This window comes from Zootoca vivipara, chromosome 6, assembly GCF_965207765.1.
Source record: "Zootoca vivipara chromosome 6, rZooViv2.hap1.1, whole genome shotgun sequence".
Taxonomy (NCBI): domain Eukaryota; kingdom Metazoa; phylum Chordata; class Lepidosauria; order Squamata; family Lacertidae; genus Zootoca; species Zootoca vivipara.
Genome location: NC_142589.1, coordinates 71,934,460 through 71,956,500, shown reverse-complemented (window position 1 = coordinate 71,956,500; position 22,041 = coordinate 71,934,460). Strand labels below are relative to the sequence as shown.

The 22,041-nt window shown below is 46.3% G+C and overlaps 2 protein-coding genes across 2 annotated transcripts in view; one reads left to right on the top strand and one right to left on the bottom strand.

Moving 5' to 3' along the window:
* Positions 1–22,041, top strand: part of LOC118078602 (interferon-inducible GTPase 5-like) — a 44,007-nt gene that overhangs the window by 16,975 nt on the left and 4,991 nt on the right. The window contains exon 2 of the mRNA XM_060275658.2: positions 18,324–18,479. The gene's annotated coding sequence lies outside the window, so the exon portion shown is untranslated. The remainder of the gene's footprint in view (positions 1–18,323; positions 18,480–22,041) is intronic.
* On the bottom strand, positions 4,006–10,611 carry LOC118078600 (interferon-inducible GTPase 5-like). The gene is made up of 2 exons (XM_035102521.3): positions 10,454–10,611; positions 4,006–6,549 (listed from the first exon to the last, which is right to left on the bottom strand). Exon 2 carries the CDS (start codon positions 6,519–6,521, stop codon positions 5,322–5,324), a length of 1,200 nt encoding a protein of 399 aa, XP_034958412.1. The 5' UTR covers positions 6,522–6,549; positions 10,454–10,611; the 3' UTR covers positions 4,006–5,321.

Here is a 22,041-nt window from a genome sequence, read left to right as displayed (position 1 = left end):
GAGTCTACATGTGTTCTCCCTCCAAATATCATATTTGAGGGGCACCCCTTCCCAAAACAGTTGATGGGCATTGCCCTTGCCCTTGTGAGAAAGTGGCAGGAACACAGCTGCTGCCTGGCACTTCTTCGTATGCTCCCCAGCTCCTCTCCCTCTTTCACCCATTGCAGCTCAGCTCTGCTGCCGGGCTTGGGGACAGAGAGTGAGCCAAGCAACAGAGGGAGCAAGACTGGGTGCTGGGGGGCCAACTTAAAATATGGGGAGAGGCTGGTATGCCCTGCCTCACCTTATAGATCACAAGATGTGGCGCACCCACACCATTTGATTGGCAATGCCCATCACCTTGTGGAGAGCAGCCCCCCACCAATATTTTATTGGGGGTGTGTGTGTGTGCCAAAGATACCTTGGCCCCCAGGAGCTGGCTCCTATATCTGTGCACAAGTCCTTCTCCTTCTCCCTAGCTCCTCTCCCTCTCTCACTCATCGCAGCTCAGTTCTGCATGCAAAAATGGTGCCAAGGCCATTCTGATTAGAGAGGCTGCTAAATCACTTTTGAGTTCTGTACTTCTGTGAAGGGAATAGGGCCTCCTAACAACTCTCAGCACCCTTAACTACAGTTCCTAGAATTCTCATTTTGAGAGATAGGGCTCCTGCTTTTACCCCACCTCATATCCCTGTGGGGTTTGCTTCAGTTTTTCTGCCCTTTGGAGTCAGCCATGTGGGGATCACACTGCATCAAAACTCAGAAGAAATGCGATGATACGATAAAAAAGACTTCAAAAAAAAAGTTCTTTTGAATGTTAGACAAAACTTCCTTTGCATGCTCCTCCACTGCTTTCAGGCTGGAGAAATTTCTGCTTCCTTTTGCTCTCTGTCATGACCCGGCACAGTCCAAGAAATTATTTACTGGGAGGAGGAATTAGAGCAACCTCATTTAGGTTTTGTTTTCTCAGAAATCAACTGTTTGAGCAGAGGTGTGTGCTGGTTAAGCGTGGGGGAGAGGAAAACTTGGAAACAGGATGTGATTTCTGCTCCAAGATCACAAAGACCCCCAGCTACTTTCGCCTTTCCAAGATTAACAAGGTTAAATAAATAATCAGCAACAGAGCATTATAAACGCTCTGTTGCTGAACAGTATATGATTGCACTGGTTTCTTATTTTTTGATCCTATCTCAGAGTCCGAAAGACTCATAGTGATATTGGACAAAACTTCATTTGCATGCTCCTCCAATACTTTCAGGCTGGAGAAATATCTGCTTCCTTTTGCTCTTGGTCATGACCATGCACAGTCCAAGAAATGATTTACAAGAAGGAGGACCTACAGCAACCCCATTTAGCTTTCGTTTTCTCAGAAAGCACCTGTTTGAGCAGAGCTGTGTGCTGGGCAGGGAAGGGGGAGAGGAAAACTTGTGAACAGGATGCAATTTCTGCTCCAATATTTTTACCCACCTACCACTGCCACATTCTCGTGAACTTTCCACAATGTGGCAAAGAGGGAAACGTGGAACAATGTCTTCCCATAGATCAGAGCTGCATCTCCCAAATAATTCTGAAGGACTGTGATGCTATGTTCTCCAAGTAATCACTCATTATTTTTATACTTTGTTGTTTGCCCCCTGCCATGACCCAGCAGAGTCCAAGAAATTATTATAAGCCAGCATGGCCAATGGCCAGGAATGATGGAAAATGAAGTCAAAACATCTGGAAGGCATCAGTTTGAGGAAGCTGGTGTAGATGTGGGGACCTTCCAGATGTCGTTTTAACTGAGCATTCATATCTGAGCTCATAATGATATTGGGGTCGTTATACATGATCCCATTTTCAATACCCTTTGCATCTGCAAATGTTTTGGCATGGTCATACTGCTTCGTTTGCAATAGGCATGGGCTCCATAGTTTCCTGCTGAAGCCCCGCTACTTTTTCATAACACAAATGTTCATGGGTGGGTGTTGCCCACTTTTGTCACACTACAGACAGAGCAAGAGTGACCTTCACAATATTTCTCATTTATGAGAATTTCATGGAAAACTAAAAGCTTATTAGTTAGGGTTGTAGGGTTGCCATATTTGAAAAGGTGAAAATCCAGACACAAAAGTTGTTGAGCTTTTTTGCAAAATTTTGCAAAATTGTTGACATGCAAAATTGTTAATAATAATAATAATAATAATAATAATAATAATAATAATAATTTATACCCCACCCTCCCCGGCCAAAACCGGGCTCAGAGCAGCTAACATCAAATGTATAACACTTTAACATAAAATCAGGCAATCAATTAAAATACATCCTAAAATCAGATCAGGATCAGAATAAAATCCAATCAGATGGCTACCCGCAGATTAGGGTTGGGGACCTTAAATGCTCACCAGGCCCAGCTGTTTGTGCTGAACTTATACGGGCCTGTGAGAAAAACCTGGGGGGAAATGTAACTGATAATATGATAGATAATGTATGTTAAATATGTTCAAAAAAATATTTTTTAAAAAACTTTATACCTTGTTGATTGCCGAGAAAGAGGACAACCAATCCATCAATATAAATATAAATCACTACTGACTCAACAGATTTATTTCATTGCATCCATTCCTGTGCATCTAGAATTAGACTCTTATGCATTCGTCTTCCACACCCATTAATTTTTTTTGTTATTATATTATTAATAATAAGATATATAAAAGTATGGATTCCCCTCGGAAATGCTAAATCCAGAATGGGGATAAAATGAGGGCTTGCATTTTGATGGCAATGACATTGTCATGGCCATCCAACATCTGCTTAAAAACCTCCCATGAAGGTTATATGACACATTTGTCATATTGATGTAACATGCTATCGAAACCTCTCTGTGTAACTTCTACACAGATAGGCCTTTAAGAAAGGGAATTGTTTGACTTTGATGTAGTTTTATTAGATGTTGCTAAAATTGTTTCTTTAGGCAATAATCAAAATTACTGTAGAGGTTGAAGTGTAGGTATTTTGGGCATATAGGTTTTTTTCCTTTCATGAAGTTTTCTGTGAGCTGCCCTGAGACCTCTGGGTATACGGCAGTATATTATTAATAATAATGATGATGAAGATGATGATGATGAAGTTGCAGATTTTGTGGAATGCAGTCTTGCTTTTATTTGATAATTGAGAAAGCTTATTAAAGAAACTACCTCCTTCAAAGGAGAATTTGGGACTAAATATCCCTTTCTTGGAGCATCTCTCTCTCTCATTTGACCCATGTAATATTTTGCTTCCTGTCCAGTTCTAGCCTTGCTGATTCAGGCAATTATGATTTGGTTTCTCAGCCTTAACAATATTTCAGATTTGTACTGCTAACATATTATATTGTTTTTATGTTATTAACCTCATTTATCTTATTTTCTGTAGTGCTCAATTAAGTTCCACCAAGTAAAGGAAATGCATTTGCTACATGCCTGAAGACACATCCTTGAACACTGAATTTTCTGTGTTGATATGAAGGGGGGCTAATTTCATCGTAAAGGGAACTGAGATGAGAAACTGGATTTCTGCTTTGCAGAAATTGAGCTTACATTTCCCCTCTGAACAAAGCAAAACTGTCACGCTGCCCACTCTCCTCTCCCCCTTTTACTTCAAAAATGCTTTGCTGACACTAAAGCAGCAGCCCTTCTTTTTTCCCTTGCTTTGCGGAAGAGGGTCCTCTCTCAAAGTGAGACATTCTGGGTTAGGTGGCCGGGGAGAGTTGCCTGCACCAACATGTTTCCACAGGGGCTAGAAATCATTTTAAAACATAGTTCAAAGTTCAAAATTAATAAAGTAAGGACTTGCTACCATTTTGAACTTTTTTGTTATGGTATTCTTTAAAACATGGGTAGGCAAACTAAGGATTTTGTACATTTCCCCCAAAGAAATACAGTCCGGCCCACCACATTGTCTGAGGGATGGTGGACCAGCCCTCTGCTGAAAAAGTTTGCTGATCCCTGCTTTAAAACACGAGTCTGCTTCTTCAGGCTCGTTCAGTAGAAAAGAATAAAGAAACCATTTTAATTTTTTAATATTTATAATTTTAATGAGATTATTAAAGTAAATAAGGGAAAAGGAAAGAATAGCAATCAAAGGAGGAAGAGAATACATTAAAACATTTTTAAAAGCAGCAATAACAAAATAACTATAAAATATACAAAAGGCTACAAAACTACATAGTATATTTTTGAATGGATATGCAGGATCCCACCCTAGAATATATCTGTGTTATATCTTGTTTAATTTGAACTGTTTCAGATTTTGATATCGTGTCATTAAGATCAGTAACTTTTTAATCCAGGGCTGTAATTTTAAGATCCACCTTTGTGAAATTATCCTTCAGGCATTCATTCTCATCATAATTTCCTTAAGCATGTGAGCAATAGAACTCTCTGAAGTCATGTGTCTCTCTTCTTTTGCTCCATTCTTTATGTTTTGCTGCTGCAAATTTCCTGGATGTCGGAGGGGGAGAAGGAGAGGAGGCCGCGGTTTGATCTTTGCCATCTTGTTTATTGCCCTTGGATGACATCAATTGCTTTAACGCTGACAGGGAGGAGATAAGGCTACCAATTAAGTGTTGTTTCAACCATAGCTGCCAAGTTTTCCCTTTTCTCGCGAGGAAGCCTATTCAGCATAATGGAAAATCCCTTTAAAAAGGGGATAACTTGGCAGCTATGGTTTCAACAGGGCTGCTCTCGAAGCTACGAACATGAGTTTGACCAAACTGGGGGAGGCAGTGCAAGACAGGAGTGCCTGGCGTGCTATGGTCCATGGGGTCACGAAGAGTCGGACACGACTAAACGACTAAACAACAACAACAACAACAACAACAACAACAACAACAACAGGGCTGCTATACGTCTGGGATACACCCGTTAGAAATATTGTCCATGTGGGATTTTTAAAAAATGGTTAAAATGTCTCTGAAAACCCAGGCATATGTTGATTTCGCAAAAAAATGTTCCAGGACCAGAAGTCAAACAGAAGAAGAAGAAGAAGAAGAAGAGGAGGAGGAGGAGGAGGAGGAGTTTGGATTTGATATCCTGCTTTATCACTACCCTAAGGAGTCCCAAAGCGGCTAACATTCTCCTTTCCCTTCCTCCCCCACAACAAACACTCTGTGAGGTGAGTGGGCTGAGAGACTTCAGAGAAGTGTGACTAGCCCAAGGTCACCCAGCAGCTGCATGTGGAGGAACGGAGATGCGAACCCGGTTCCCCAGATTATGAGTCTACCGCTCTTAACCACTACACCACACTGGCTCTTGGTTGATGATGTGGTAGAAAGATGCATGCTTCACCTGGATGTCTCTTCCCCAGGTAGATGTATTGGCTGTTTACTTGGGTTTCTTAGGCTCAGCAGCCTTTGCCTGAACTTTCTCTGCATCTTTCACAGCGTTTTCCAGGAAATTCTTCAGCAAGTCAATTGAGGTAAAAAAAGAACTGCCCCCACCATAGAGAGACCCCAACAGAGGTATGAAATCCAGAACCTGCCCTACCACTGTTTTCTCCCGCCACATATCCATGACGAATTCTGTTGTGATCTTACCAGCGCTTGGGGTATGTTCAATAACAGATTTCAACTCCTCAACATCTTTCCCCACTCGGTTTGCTAGTATATTGAGGGAATCTTCATCCAAGCCAAAAACTTTGCAGATATCCCTCATTGTCGAAACCACAATGTCAATGTCAAAACCAAAGGAGAAGAATGGGAGACGAATCAACCCAACATAATAACACACCATGGCTTTTTTCCGTATCCGGCTCTCCATAGCAGCCCTTTTCTTCTTTATGCTTTCTTTTGTTAAAATCTGAATACACATAATTAAAACATCTCTCTTAATTTCATCCTGTTCCTTTTCAAAGGTCTCTTGAAGCAGGGGGAAATCATACTTGCTCAAATCCCACCTTGATATTAGAAAGACCCTTGGAGAAGACTCACCTAATGCCTTCAAATTATCATAGCTATCTTTCCGTATAGTGTCAAGAGTCTCTTTCTCAGACTGCATCATCCTATCGCTGTCCCCCTCCTTGATGCCTTTTGACCGCCTGTCATTATCTATATCGACATCCACTTTGCTGCGCACATAGTAGAATGTCTTCTTATTTTTACGGATCTCAAGAGCCAAGTTGGTGTCATCCTCAGTGAAGCGTTCTGAGGCAATGATGATAAAAAAATCATAATTGCTGAAATTGACCTTCTTTAGGTATTCCTCTGCACTAAATTCATTTGATCCAATTCCTGGTAGATCCCAAATTTTGAAGTTGGGGAATGTGGGGTGTGTATATTCTTGTGGCACCATTGTTGTTTCTGTCTCCCCAGTCAAAGCTGCACCCTCTGCACGATCTGTCATTCCTCGCAGGGCATTGACGAAAGATGATTTCCCGGCACCTGATCTTCCTGTGATGGCAATTGCCAACGTGATATTATTTAATAAATTTGACTGCTGTTGAGCTTCAGCTGAAACAGCTTCGAATTCCTTTTGATCCAAAGCAGCCTTCACTTCATCAAGGTCTATTGTTACGGCAGGGTCCATGACAGTGATTCCTCGTGGTTCAGTTTATCTGAGAAAGAGAAGAAAACTCTAATAGTTAGATTATAACTTTCCACACACTTTTATCTTTACAAACCATGGTTTATGTGGGAAATATCAATTTACTCAGGGCATGTCAATGAGACCAGTGGGTTGTTTTAGCAACAGTTGGTAATCCTATATAATAAAGTCCAAGTTGTCCCTGCGTCCAGTTGTCCCGTGTGTCCCTGGGTCACTGCGCATGTCCCCCAGGCACACAGGGATTGGACGGAGGGACAACGGCCAACCGCCGTTCCGAAGCCCAGTCTCACGCTGGAGGTGCACGGCGAGGCGGCGGGGGAAAGAAGCGCTCCCCCCGGCAGCCTTGCCGCGCACCTCCGGCATGGGACGGCGCTTCCTCGGCCGAAGCGGCAGCGGGCGCTGAGGGAAGCCGACTTTGGCTTGGCGGCGGCGGGAAGAAGAGGAGGAATTTTTCCCACCGCCGCCAAGCCAGTCACCAAGCCGAAGTGCGGCGCGGTGGGGGCTTTTCGCTGTTTGACTTCCCGGAGTGAAGGGGGAGGCAAACGGTAAAAAGCACCCGCCGCGCCGCACTTCGGCTCGGGGACTGGCTTGGCGGCGGCGGGAAGAAGGGGAGGAATTCCTCCCCTTCTTCCCGCCGCCGCCAAGCCAGTCTCCGAGCCAAAGTATGGCGCGGCAGGTTTTTTCGCCGTTTGCCTCCCCCTGGGGGGAAGGCAAATGGCGAAAAGCCCCCACTGCGGACTGGCTTGGCGGTGGCGGGAAGAAGGGGAGGAATTCCTCCCCTTCTTCCCGCCACCGCCAAGCCAGTCCCGGAGCCGAATTGCGGCGTGGCGGGGGCTTTTTGCCGTTTGCCTCCCCCTTAGCTCGGGGAAGGCAAACGGCGAAAAGCCCCCCCCCCGCGCCGCAATTCGGCTCTGTCCCCCGCGCGCTTTAGTTTGGGGAAGCAGGCAGGGAGACGCAACAGCCCGGGAAGCTGCGGGCTGTTGCGTCTCCCTGCCTGCTTCCCCGAGCCATAGCGCATCGGGGGACAGCCGAAGATCGGCGGGCGCTGTTTGCCGGGGTTGACAAACCCCGGCAAGCGGCGCCCGCTGATCTTCGTGTGACAGGCAGTGGGGAATGCAGGCAGGCAATAGAGCAAGCGCCTGCCTGCCTTCCCCGCCGCCAGTCCCCCGGTGCTTCGTGCAGCGCTGCTGGGTGCCGATCCGGCAGGCCGCTTCCTTCATCTCGCGGCCTGCCGGGTCGGCGCTGATCAGCGCTGCGCGGAGCACCGGATCGAGGAGCCGGCATGCATTCTAGCACCCGTTTATTTAACGGGCTGAAGACACTAGTATTTCAATAAAGTGAAGAATTGCGCCTGTTGTCAATCTCTCAGAAATCTATATGTGCATACATACACACATAAGAGTTAAAGCATGTTTATGTGAGATGTGGACCTTTATTGAACTCAAATTCATTCGTCTAGAGCAGGCATGGCCAAACTTGGCCCTCCAGCTGTTTTGGGACTAAAACTCCCATCATCCCTGAACACTAGTCCTGTTAGCCTGGGATGATGGGAGTTGTACTGTAGGCCCAAAACATCTGGAGGGCCAAGTCTGGCCATGCCTGCTCTAGAGATTTGACTAAAGGAAGCATTTAGGTAAAGGGTAAAGGGACCCCTGACCATTAGGTCCAGTCGTGACGGACTGGGGTTGAGGCGCTCATCTCGCGTTATTGGCCAAGGGAACCGGCATACAGCTTCCAGGTCATGTGGCCAGCATGACAAAGCCGCTTCTGGCAAGCATAGCTGCCAAGATATCCCTTTTTTTAAAGGGATTTTCCCTTATGCTGAATAGGCTTCCTCGCGAGAAAAGGGAAAACTTGGCAGCTATGCTGGCAAACCAGAGCAGCACATGGAAATGCCGTTTACCTTCCCACAGTAGTGGTACCTATTAATCTACGTACTTGCACTTTGACGTGCTTTCGAACTGCTAGGTTGGCAGGAGCTGGGACTGAGCAACGGGAGCTCACCCCGTCGCAGGGATTCGAACTGCCGACCTTCTGATCAGCAAGCCCTAGGCTCTGTGGTTTAACCCACAGCGCCACCCGCGCTGTGTAAAGGAAGCATTTACACACACACTAAAATTCCTCTCTTTTTTTTGCTAAAACACTTCATAAATAAATATGCCAATGCACTGTGCATATCCCTAGTATATTCTGGCGAAGTCTTGTCCTGCCACTTTCACAAAAGTCACCAATAAAATGAAGAATATTTTTAGAAATGTCACCAAGGGGGAGGTGAAAAAAGGAGTCAAAGGGTCGAAATAAGTGATGCAGAAGGAGCCCAGAAATATTCTTAAAGTGCGGTACTGGGGGAAATATCCACATCGAGTTCTTGTCAACTTTTACTCAGCATAGACTCACTGAAATTAATAACCATGCCTAAGGTCCATTAATTTAATAGATTTACTCTGAGTACATGTTAGTTGAAGACAACCCATTATCAGCAACATTATCTTGTCCCGAAAGCTAGATAAATATAATGAACTAGTGTCTTCAGCCCGTTAAATAAACGGGCGCTAGAATGCATGCCGGCTCCTCGATCCGGTGCTCCGCGCAGCGCTGATCAGCGCCGACCCGGCAGGCCGCGAGATGAAGGAAGCGGCCTGCCGGGTCGGCACCCAGCAGCGCTGCACGAAGCACCGGGGGACTGGCGGCGGGGAAGGCAGGCAGGCGCTTGCTCTATTGCCTGCCTGCATTCCCCACTGCCTGTCACACGAAGATCAGCGGGCGCCGCTTGCCGGGGTTTGTCAACCCCGGCAAACAGCGCCCGCCGATCTTCAGCTGTCCCCCGATGCGCTACGGCTCGGGGAAGCAGGCAGGGAGACGCAACAGCCCGCAGCTTCCCGGGCTGTTGCGTCTCCCTGCCTGCTTCCCCAAACTAAAGCGCGCGGGGGACAGAGCCGAATTGCGGCGCGGGGGGGGGGGGCTTTTCGCCGTTTGCCTTCCCCGAGCTAAGGGGGAGGCAAACGGCAAAAAGCCCCCGCCACGCCGCAATTCGGCTCCGGGACTGGCTTGGCGGTGGCGGGAAGAAGGGGAGGAATTCCTCCCCTTCTTCCCGCCACCGCCAAGCCAGTCCGCAGTGGGGGCTTTTCGCCGTTTGCCTTCCCCCCAGGGGGAGGCAAACGGCGAAAAAACCCGCCGCGCCATACTTTGGCTCGGAGACTGGCTTGGCGGCGGGAAGAAGGGGAGGAAGTGCGGCGCGGCGGGTGCTTTTTACCGTTTGCCTCCCCCTTCACTCCGGGAAGTCAAACAGCGAAAAGCCCCCACCGCGCCGCACTTCGGCTTGGGGACTGGCTTGGCGGCGGTGGGAAAAAAAGGAGGAAGACCCCCGCCACCGGGGGTCTACCTAGAGCCGGCCCAGGTCTCTGCCTCTTCAGACTCAGGGCATTGTTTGGAGAATAGAAGTTGCTGTATTCCTCTGTTCTGTACCCCGTTCCCCGCTCTGACAAAGAGGGTGGGGTCATGAACCGCATTCCAATGCTAATAAACGTCATTTACTGTATTAAACTCTGCGGGGGGGGGGGCGACTCTTATAGTAGCACCAGCTCTGCTTGCTCCCTGGGGATGGCATGTTATTTATTCCCTTTGACGCGGGGAAGAAGGGCAGCCTTCTCCAACATCATTGTTAATAATAATATTATTGTTTATAATATGATATGATATATGATATCACAATAGCTATAATGTAACGGTTAATATAATAACAATAAAAAGGTAAAAAGGTAAAAAATAACAATAAAAAGGTAAATGATAAACAACAACGACAACTGTTTCTGCCACCCCCACCAAGCAAGGAGCTCGGAGTCTCCTTTAAAGCAAACAAGCTCAAAAAGAAACGGAAATCATTCTAGACCCAGGAGAAAAGTTCAACTCCTTACCTGCTGCTGGACCGATTTTTTTGCAGCCAAGCTCTGCCCTCTTCTCGGAAGTTTTGCTTCATGGTTTTCCACGCTTTTCTCCGTCCTGCTCTTTCTCTGTGGCTCCCTTTTATACCCCCTCCCTCCTGATCGCCACACTCCTAAAAGCAAAAAGGAAAGCGAAGGTAACCAGCGAGGATGAGATAAGATAGCAACAAATAGCCGCAGCCGCATTCCTGGCCAGAGGGAGCTCCAAGCAGCCCGTTTGCCAGCGGGGATGCTGCCTTTCCTGGGAAGTCCCAAAGGATCACCTGTGGAAACATCCCATGTGGGCAATCCTTTACCTCTGCTGTTGTTGCCTCTTTGCCAGTCTCAGCAGCACCTGAGTTGTCCGCACTTAAGCAGCGTGGCATTGATGAAAGAGGACTATGCAGAGCCTGTCCTTCCTACGGTACTACTGCAGTGTAGAATATTTGCAAAGGACCTTAGAAATTTCCTAGATTTTTTTAAAAAAACCCTTCTAGTTAATAAGGTGCATTCATTGGTGTGCTAGTTACAGGTAGGTAGCCGTGTTGGTCTGAGTCGAAGCAAAATAAAAAAATTCCTTCAGTAGCACCTTAAAGACCAACTAAGTTTATATTTTGGTATGAGCTTTCGTGTGCATGCACACTTCTTCAGATACACCTCAGATCATTGGTGTGCTCTGAGCATGAGAAATGTTGGATAAAATCCATAGGCTGGGGTGTAAATGGCAGGCTGGGGGAGCAGAGCAGTGCTTTGAGGGAAATTCGGCTGATCAGGGTATGTAATGCCCATGGTTGCACAACCAGATCTGCATCTGCAGTACATCAGTTGTTGTTGTTGTTGTTGTTGTTGTTGTTGTTGTTAATTTATATCCCGCCCATCTGGCTGGTTTTCCCAGCCACTCTGGGCGGCTTCCAATAGAATTTTTAAAATATGATAAAACATCAAACATTAAAAACGTCCCTAAACAGATGTCTTCTAAAAGTCAGAGTGTTATTTATTTCCTTGACATCTGATCGGAGGGCGTTCCACAGGGCGGGCACCACTACCGAGAAGGCCCTCTGCCTGGTTCTCTGTCACCTCACTTCTCACAGTGAGGGAACTGCCAGAAGGCCCTCGGAGGTGCACCTCAGTGTCTGGGCTGAATGGTGGGGATGGAGATGATCCTTTAGGTATACTGAGCCGAGGCCGATTAGGGCTTTAAATGTCAGCACAAACACTTTGAATTGTGCTCAGAAACATACTGGGAGCCAATGTAGGTCTTTCAAGACTGTTGTTATGTGGTCTGGGCAGCCACTTCCGTCACCAGTCTAGCTGCTGCATTCTGGATTAGTTGTAGCTTCCGAGTCACCTTCAAAGGTAGCCCCACATAGAGCACATTGCAATAGTCCAAGCAGGAGATACCTAAAGTGGTGCGGGGAGGTAGGGTCTCAGCCTGCGTACCAGATGGAGCTGGTAAACAGTGTAGATGTACACTGAGCACAGACTTATTAATATAAGAATGCAATGACAACAAGGTTCTGCCTCATATCTGAAGTGTGTCAAGTTCTTTCTTCCAACCCTCTCTCTGGACCTCTCCTGTTATTTGCATCAAAATAGATGGTGGGGGCAGTGACAGTGAAAAAATTGCATTAGCATGTGCAGAGATAATTTGTTCTGCTTAAAGGAAGCCCTTTCAACACTAAATTGTCTGCTGGGGGAATCCTGCACATCATTTGTCACATGACCCATTTGCATTGCAGAAAATTCTGAGAATGGAAAAGCATCATAAGGCATGTTATACAGTATTGGTTCCCATGCTCAGACCTGTCATGTTTCACTGTCAAGGTCCATGAACTGGGAATGTGCATAAACTGACAGATAGGCTGTGCCTTGTTGTAGCTGTGCACTGAAGATCAGCAGTATTGACCATGTATCACTGGTTTTGATCTTGGAATGACATACTGCAAACACGGAGCAGGAATCCTAACACATATATACTTCTGATGGGAGACCCCAAACAGAGACTGAAAACCCCTATGCAGTTTAAAATCACCAAGGTACTTTGAGCTCATCTCTGACAAAAGCCTAATAAATTGGTACAGGCATGTATTTGTTACTAAATGCTCTGCTGCTGATCATTTGCAACTTTTATCCTGCATAACCTTGAAAGAGGTTTTTATGATCTTGGAGCAGAAATTACATCCTATTTATGAGTTTTCCCTTCCCCCTCCCATGCCCAACACACAGCTCTGCTCAAACAGGTGTTTTCCGAGAAAACGAAAGCTAAATGGCATTGCTGTAGGTCCTCCTTCTTGTAAATCATTTCCTAGACTGTGCTGGGTCCTGATGAAGAGCAAAAGCAAGCAGTGTGAGGCTCACGTTGCATCAAAACTCAGGAGAAATATGATGATATGGTACAAAGACTTTAAACAAATTAGTTCTTTTGACTGTTGGGAAAAACTTCCTTTGCATGCTTCTCCTCTGCTTTCAGGCTGGAAAGATTTATGCTTCCTTTTGAACACGCACAGTGTGGGATGTGATCCATGAGAAGCAGTCAAGTACAACATTCCTTGTAATGCTAGAGAAGACATATGAGGGAATGAGGGAATGTTTGGTCCAGCCAGTTGAAACTTCCTGTTCCTCCTGGCAGGAGCATCCTTCCTTTTGCATGTGATAGAAGGTAGGCATGACCTTACCTGTCCAGGTAAGAAAGGGACAAGTCATGCAGCAGCACCCCTCTCTTTTTGACTTCCTTCTTCGTCTGACCAGCTTCTTAGCTAGGACTGCTTTGCTAGCTTTAAGCTAGCAGAAGCACTGGGATTATTACCCCATATGGGGTAGATCCACATGTAGATCCACATGTACATATTTGTAACTTAGTCTGCCTTCAGGAATCCAACTGTGAACTGATGTGAGTAAACGTCTTTTATTGACTTTGAATAAGATTGTCGCGTCTTTATTCTTTTAAGAGGGATTCGAGGGAATTCACCAGGAACGTACAATTCAATCTGAGACGGATTGAATTATATAATAGTGAGAGGCCCACGCGAGCCTGCAACCAGCAATCTGCTGTGCATTTTAAAAAGGAGAATGTAGGCTTCCGGTTGACCGTCTTGAGCAGTCGGGGGTCCGTTCAGCGGAGCGTACCTCGGCGCTTCAGAGGTGGAGGGAATAGTCCCAGCGAAACGAACCCTCCTAAAAAGCCCCAAATCGAGCTTTTTGGGGACAGATTTTGCCTGGCGGCACCATGTGCGGGCTCTCTCTTCCCCGGATCGGCTTTGTTTAAGCCCCCGAGAGCGAGGAGGTGAACCGCGGCGGACAGGCTGAGATTGCTACTCTGAGAGCACGAAGCTGCGTGACTGGAAGGTGGAGGCAGCCAATTCTTCTAAGAAAATTCAGCAAAAGATTGAACTGTGAGTAATTTGGACTTTTTGGAATTAAAATTAAGGAAATTTGCTTAAGGAAGAGAGGTTAAAAAACGGAAGCCGACCTCCTTCTAATGATGGCTGAAAGAAGCAGTTAAGAAAATACCCGATGCCAAGATAATTCTGGAATTTTTGTGTTATGTATCTTCAAGAACTGTACTGAAATCCCCTTTCGTAGAAGGGCTAAGGGGAGAGTGGGTGATTTATTAAGAGAGGAGAGTCTCTTCCCACCGCTGGAACCAGCAGCCCTGACGGACTCAGCAAGATTTGTGAAAGAAGGAGAGTTGAAATAATGTTGATAAGTTGAGCTGTAAGAATTACTTACGAAAACTCCCTCCGGAAAAATATAATTTGGAAATAAGTAACTGATTCTTTTTTTAACTTGTGGATATATTGTAACCAGTTTGGGGGGAAAATGGCGATGGTTGAAGAAATGTAACCCCTTCCTGTGCTCTGGAATAACACTGTGTCCTTGAGAGGAGTACAAAAATGTCAACATGCAGCTGGATTCAAAGAAAAAATTCTGAGACTCTTATGGGAACTTACAATTGGAACCTACAAAGACAATTTACAATTAGGAGAGATGAAACAACTTCTCCAAGGGGACAAGGGACAAAAAATGTCGGATGAAGGGATTAAAGAAGAAATAGATGGAAATCAAGAACTACGTCAACTTTCGTGTCAGGAGGAAGTTTGCCATGAGAAGAAAGAGGGAAAAGTCTCCAATCAAGTGTATCAGAGAAACAGTGCCCCCAATTTTCGGATCAGGAGGAGATTTGCAATGAGAAGAAAGAGGAAAAAGTTTTTGAGCAAGTGTGTCAGAGAAATGGCGCCCCCATAGAAGGGGGAGCACGAATTATGTTTGGACTTCAGAATTCCCATAAGGAACAAAGACTGTGGGAGAAGATCAATTACATTGAGTGGAACATTCAAATAAGAAAAGAGCAACAGGGAGGGAATGGAAAATCTGGACATGTAAAATATTGCAGAAAGGGAGTGGGGTGAATGGAAAAGGGTTTCATGTTTAAAGGCTGGTTAAAATGGTTTTGAAACTGGTTTACGGATTTTGTAACTTGCTGAATCAAGAAGGGACGAGTTGTGAACAGGGGGGGGGAGAGAGCTTAAGTTAGAAAGAAAAGATATAAAATGGAATGTGAAAATAAGATATAGAATTTATAAAATTATGAAAGTTCTTGCAGAAAATTTAGGCAAGGGAAGAAAAGTAGATTAGTGAAGTAAAGTGGGGGTTTTTAGAATAGAAATGAGATTATTAGTATAGCTATAAAAAAGTGAATTGGAAGGGATAGCTGGGTGCTTTACCCTCCCCTGCAGGTCATCTCCGTTCTGGGGTCCCTTGGTGGCAGGGGGAGCTGCCGGAGTGGAGGGGACTGGGAGGAGGGGGGGATTCAGCTGGAAAAGAACCATCTCCTGCTTGTCTTTTGCATCCTGGAGGCTCTCGGTGGCAGGGAGAGTTCTGGAGTGCAGGGGGAAGGAGGGAATGGAATGAGATATATAAATATAAAAAGTAATAGATAATTTGAGTAAATAGTTAAATAGATAAGTATAAGTTAATTGAGATTAATATGGTTTGTAAAAAATGAGAACTGAAAAAGTTGATTTGGCAAATGAAAATCAATAAGGGGGGGGGTCTGGGGAAGCCCAAGGGATAATGTTTAGGAAAAAAGATAAGGTTTAAATTTTTGGTGTTGTGTGTTTTGTTTTTATTTTTATTTTTATTGTTCTTCTCTTTTTTGTTCTTTTTTTTGTTCTTTTTACCCACCTTTCTCTCTCCTTGTCACCCTGGAGCCTCTTGGTGGCAGGGGGAGGCTCTGGGGGAAGGGAGGGAGGGGGAATTTAATTATAAAATGAATCACCTTCGATTGTCCACTTTTCAGGGGACTCTCTTGTGGGAGGAGAGGGCTCTTGGATGGGGGGTAGGAGAAGGTGGAAAATATGTTATGTATGTGTATAATAATAATAATAAATTTTTATTTATACCCCGCCCTCCCCAGTCAAAAACCAGGCTCAGGGCGGCTGACACCAACAGAACCACAATAAAACATAAAAACAATTAATTAAAATACAGATTAAAATACAGTATTAAAATTTAAAGTGCAGCCTCATTTCAAGTAGGCCATAAGTGGCTGACACCAACAGAACCACAATAAAACATAAAAACAATTAGTTAAAATACAGATTAAAATACAGTATTAAAATTTAAAGTGCAGCCTCGTTTCAAGTAGGCCATAAATCCAAGCCATGAGGGAGAAAAACACAGGGGTCAGGCTGAGTCTAACCCAAAGGCCAGGCGGAACAGCTCTGTCTTGCAGGCCCTGCGGAAAGATGACAAATCCCGCAGGGCCCTGGTCTCCTGGGAAAGAGTGTTCCACCAGGTTGGGGCCAGTACTGAAAAGGCCCTGGCTCTAGTAGAGGCCAATCTAGCCATTTTATGACTCGGGATCTCCAGAATATTATTGTTTGTGGACCTTAAGGTCCTCCGCGGGGCATACCAGGAGAGGCGGTCCCGTAGGTACGAGTTATGTTCTCTTTATTATGCAAAATCAATAAAATTCATAAAAAAGGAGAATGTAACTCTGCTACGTAAAGGAACTTGCTAGCACAAGTGAGAAAGGATATTAATAAACAATACCTGTATATCCTCTCCTGCCACCCTGAACATTCACACACACAATCCAAGAAATTGTTTACAAAAAGAAGCAACTATAACAACCCCATTTGGATTTAGTTTTTATCAGAAATCTGCTGTTTGAGCAGAGCTGTGTTCTGGGGGGAGGGGGGACAGGGGAGAGGAAAACTTGTAAACAGGATGCAATTTCTGCTCCAATATTTTTACCAACCTACCATGGCCTCTCTCACCACCTGGTGTTTTAGAAGGCCTCATCTATCAGTATGAGACCATCTCATCCTCTCTGTCCTTACACAGTTACACCACTGCTTGTAAGTGTGGCAAACAGATAATGACAACAAGGCAATGAGCCTCCATTAGTCTGTCATCTGAAGGAAATGCACCATGCTAAAGTTCTCCTTAACTTTCCACCACGCAGGAATGAGGCACCTCCCAAATAACCCTGAAGGGCTGTTATGAAATGTTCTCCAAGGAAGCACTCATTACTTTTATACTTTTTTGATTGCCCCTCTGGACAAGGGGCAATCCATCCATCCATCCATCCATCCATATAACTTATAAATAAAACCCACCACTGACTCAACAGATTTATGTCATTGCATCCATTCCTGTGCATCTAGAATTAGACTCTTATGCATTCGTCTTCCACACCCATTAAATTTTTTTGTTATTATATTATTAAAAATAAGATATATAAAAGTATGGATTCCCCTCGGAAATGCTAAATCCAGAATAAATGGGGAGAAAATGAGGGCTTGCATTTTCATACAATGACATTGTGTTGGCCATCCTCCAACCTCTGCTTAAAAACCTCCCATGAAGGAGAGTCTGTCACCTTCTGAGGGAGTCTGTTCCACTGTTGAACAGCTTTTGCTGTCAAAAAGTTCTTCCTGATTAGTCAGACTCTCTTTTCTTGTAATTAGATCTCCTTTCCTAGCCACTGGATCAGGAGAAGACAAGCATGCATGTGGAAGCCCTTTAGATATCTGAAGATGGCTATCATATCTCAGAGTCTGAAAGACCCACAGAGATGGGGCATTCTGCCACAGGGAATTTTATTAGCGCCGGCCATTTCTGAACTCTTACAGTGAGTCAAAAGATTTCAGATTAAAATTGTCACTGTTGGCACTCAGAGCATGGGACAAGAAATTCCTTGTGTACTGTAGATGCTTCTCAGATGGCTTTGCAAATGCAGTTGCTACCTGCCTGCCTGGTCTGCAAGGAGAGGGAGTCGGGTGGCAAAAAGCTCCAGCTCCTAAGGCTGCAGGAAGCTGGAGGAAAAGCTGGGGGAAGGGAAGGCGAGTCTGTCTGGTAGAAACCCTTGAAGGTAGCAGTGCCGTGCCCCCCTGCATGATGTCCCCCTAAAGCTGAGGTTGTCAGATAAGACACACGCTTTGCTGTCAGTCTGCAGCATGCACACTTCTTCAGAGACACTGAAGCAGAAGTCACCAGACCTTTATATATAGTGAGGGGGGGGGGTATTACTCAGAAGGGAAGTAACAGAATCATAGAATTGTAGAGTTGGAAAGGACCCCAAGGGTCATCTAGTTCAATCCCTTGAAATCAGTGCCATGTGGGGCTTAAGTGCAGAAAACGCGGGAGTTGCTGAAACTGGCACAGAGGCAACTACAGCAGAGGAAAAGGATTAACCATCTCTGATGCTTCAAGTTTCACGAGTGGTCCTTTGGGACCTTCCCAGGACAGGCAGCATCCCGCTTGGAGCTCCCTCTAGCGGGGAATGAGGCTCTCGCTCTTCATTGCAATCTTATATCGTCTTCGCGCGTACGTTCGCTTTCTTGTTTGCTTTTTGTAGTGCGACGACCCGGAGGGAGAAGGGAATAAAAGCGAGCGAGAGAAAGAGAGTTGGACGAAGTTGGAGGAAGAAAAGCGTCAGAGACCAGCAAGCAAAGCCTCCGAAGAGGGAACTGAGCTTTACTGCATAAAAATCGGACAGGCAGCAGGAAAGGAGGTGAGCATTTCTCCTGGTGCTCTGCTGATTTCCGTGTTTTCTGTTTTTTTCTGAGCGTGTTTAAGTTAAAGGAGACTCTGAGCTCATTGCTAGGCAGGGGGCGGCAGAATCGTTTATTTTCACTCTTATGAATAATGATGTTGGAGAAGGCTGCCCTTGTTCCCCGCTGCAAAGGGAATAAATAACATGAAAGCTCCAGGGAGCAAGCAGAGCTGGTGCTACCATATAAGAGTTGTAAGTACTGTAACTGCTCTGAAATCAACGCGGGTCTCCCTTTTCAGCGGTGACGCGTGTTCATTCGACTTCCCCTTCTGCAGCTGCTACGAGGCTGCCCTCCTGCTTCTCTCGCCTCCTGCCTCTTTCCCTTTTGGGGGTTTGGCAGAGTGGAGGGGGAAGCTCTTTGGAAGCAGGCAGCGCCTTAGCTAAGTGATCTGGCATCCCTGCCCCCCCCCCCTAGCCACGGACAAATGAGCTCTTTCCGTCTCTCCTCCACCCCCCACCCCCACACGCATTCAATTCCTCACACACGTCACCTTGTAATGAATTCTTTCACAGAAAATCCAGTATTTAATTTATTATTTCTTAATAAAAGGTTTCAGCAGAGAAAATGACATTTTGATGTGAGTTGACAGGGTTTTTTTTTTAATGTACCGGTAATTCAGTTGTAAAACAATACACAGATTGTTTTAAACGGAACATGCAAACAATATCATACTGATTTGTTCCACAATGATAACTTTCCCGTCTCAGAGCCGGAGGTGTTGGAGATCGTATTCTCTCTCTCTCCATGGGCGTAGGCAGGGGGGGCAGGAGGGGGCAGCTGCCCCCCCCTAGAAGCAAAATAATTAATGTATTTTACAGACCATAACCAGCACTTTTCCCCTCCAAAAACTGAAGTGGAAAAGGCTTTGCTTTAGCAACAGCAGCTAAGTCTCCGCTTGCTGGGGGGGGGGGGACACAGCAGTAACAAAAACACATCAAATAAATAAAGCAAAGTGGCTACCAGTAGTTAAGCAGTTAAGACAATGGAGCATATATCCCCAGGCAAGTTTGATAGCTGACCATTTCACCCTATTGTTCTTAAGTGGGACTTGTTAATGAGCATTCAGGAGCATTAAGAGTTCTATTGGTGATTTAATGAGGGTGCAGACTCAGAGGATTCAATTTGACTAAGGTGGCTCTGCAAGGCTAAAAGGAAGTGAATAAGAAAGGGGGGGCTGTAACTTTGACAGACACAGTGATGTTTATAAAAAGCATTGGTGTTCCAGTCTGCCCCTCCTCCTGCATCTGTATACTGTAAATCAGGGGTGGCCACCTCCCAAGAGACTCTGATCTACTCAGAGTTTAAAACTGGGGGTGATCTACCCCCTTTTGGGGGGTTCAGGTCAAAGCTGTTGAGTTTTTTTTTTAAGGAAGGGAAGCCCTGTTTTTTTGGGTTTAGGTCAAACTTGTTGAGCTTCTTTGAGGAGGGAGGGAGGCCCATTTTTGTTTAGGGCTTCAGGTCATAGTTCAACTTTTTTGAGGGAGGAGGAAAATTTTGGGTGAGCTTTTTTTAGGGGTGCCAGTGACCTACCAGTGATCTACCACAGACATCCAGTGATCTACTGGTAGATCACAATCTACCTGTTGGACGTGCCTGCTGTAAATCAAGCAGAGAGAAAGCTGCTTACAAGGCTCCTGTACATGCAGAGTTCCAGCATCACAGTGTCACCCAGAGGCACCCACAAATATGAGTTATCCCTCTCTCTATTTCTTCCTTCCTTCCCTCCCTCTTCCATCCTTAATAAAATACCGGGGGGGGCAGATAAGCCCCACATAGAAAGCCCATCAACATGGGGGGATGACTCTTTCAAATACGGTATTTACCAGTAATTTGGGGTGGCACCTAGGCCTCTAGGAGTTGGATGCTATGCCTAGGAGTAGGACAATTCAAGAAAGCAGAATGATGCATATGCTATGGTAATATATCAATAGAATCATAGAATTGTAGTCGGAAGGGACCACAAGGGTCATCTAGTCCAACCCCCTGCAATGCAGGATTTTTTCCTAAGGTGGGGCTTGAACCATGGTTGAAATATTATGCTGATATGCAGCAACGCCTCGGAGCCGTCGTGGCTGCGGCCGTGTCTTGCCTCGCCCTCGCCCGCCCTGCCACCCCCTCTCGCCTGCCTGACCCTCCCGTCCTCTCCAGCCAAGCAGGGTAGCCGCCAACGCTACCAGCCCCAGAAGCACAAGGTGGCCGCTGCTGCCACCGCCACGATGTCATCAGGCCCGTTGGCCCTTTAGCCCCGCCCACTTTGTGGCCCCTCCCCTTCTGTGCCTTGGCCCCGCCCCTGAACGACCATGGCTTGCCCCCCCCCTAGTTTTGATCCTGGCTACGCCCCTGTCTCTCTCTCTCTCTCTCTCTCTCTCTCTCTCTCTCTCTCTCACACACACACACACACACACACACACACACTACCCACAACCCACAGCCCACAGCCCTCAGCCCACCTCCCTTGCCCCCCCACTGGCGATCCCAGATCTCTCCACTGGTGCACACAGCCTTCACTTCCAGGCTGCTCTTCGTCCGCGTACCCAACACACACCTCCAGAGAGAGAGAAACTTCATTCATTAGCCCCTCCTGCTCATTTCCCGGCTCTTCCCTCATCTTAGATGCCAGGATCAGAAGGAAAAGAGCTCCCATCCCATTCTCTCCCTCACTCCCTCCCTGAAGGGAAGATGGGGGGGGGGGGAGAAACGACCCAACTTCGGGGCAACTTTCCATCCGGATCCTGCTCTGGGCTTCACACACACCCTTATTTGTTTCGAAGGTTTTTGACCCCCTCACTTTCCTCATGCAACTCCCCCCCCCGCCGCCGCCGCCCTTTCCTCTTTCAGCAACACCAACACGAAATCCCAGGTGATTTTCAGACAGGAGTGTGAGGAAAAATATCTCACCCCACCCCCCCCAAAAAAAAAAACTTCGGAGGGGGGGGAAGAGAAAATGGGAAAAAATAATAAAGCTTTGCTGAGGCGTCAAGAGGCGAGGAATTTGTGTCTGGTCCTCCCACAGGTTGGGGAGAAGGACGGGGAGGCTTTCCCCAATCTGAGAAGAGAAACCATTTCGTTGGAAAGCTGATAATGTGCAGCTTGGGGGAAGTGGGTGGGGAATTTAGGCACATAAGGCATATATGGTTATTAATTACTTAAATCAGTGGTTTCCAACCAATGTGCTGTGGCACCTGGGGGGCCTTGATCAGGGATGCTGTGGGCAACACTGGCCTCTGTCCCTCTTTCCTCCCCTCCTTCCTCTGATGCCCTCTCGCATCTCTGCCCCCCAAAGGCTTGTGCAGCTGTTTGTTGCAGCAGCCCTGGCTACAAGCTCCCCAGGCAAATGGTGCCTATGGGGCTGGCGGGGGGACGGGGACTGGTTTCCAGGAGCTGAAGCAGGGCCTCAGAGTAAGCAAGTGGGCAAGGGAGTCCAGCCAGCCAGACCACCAGCCCTTGCTGTTGGGAATGGACACACAATTCCCAGGCCCCTGTGGGGCAATGTGAGGAGGAACCTCTCTTGAGGGCAGG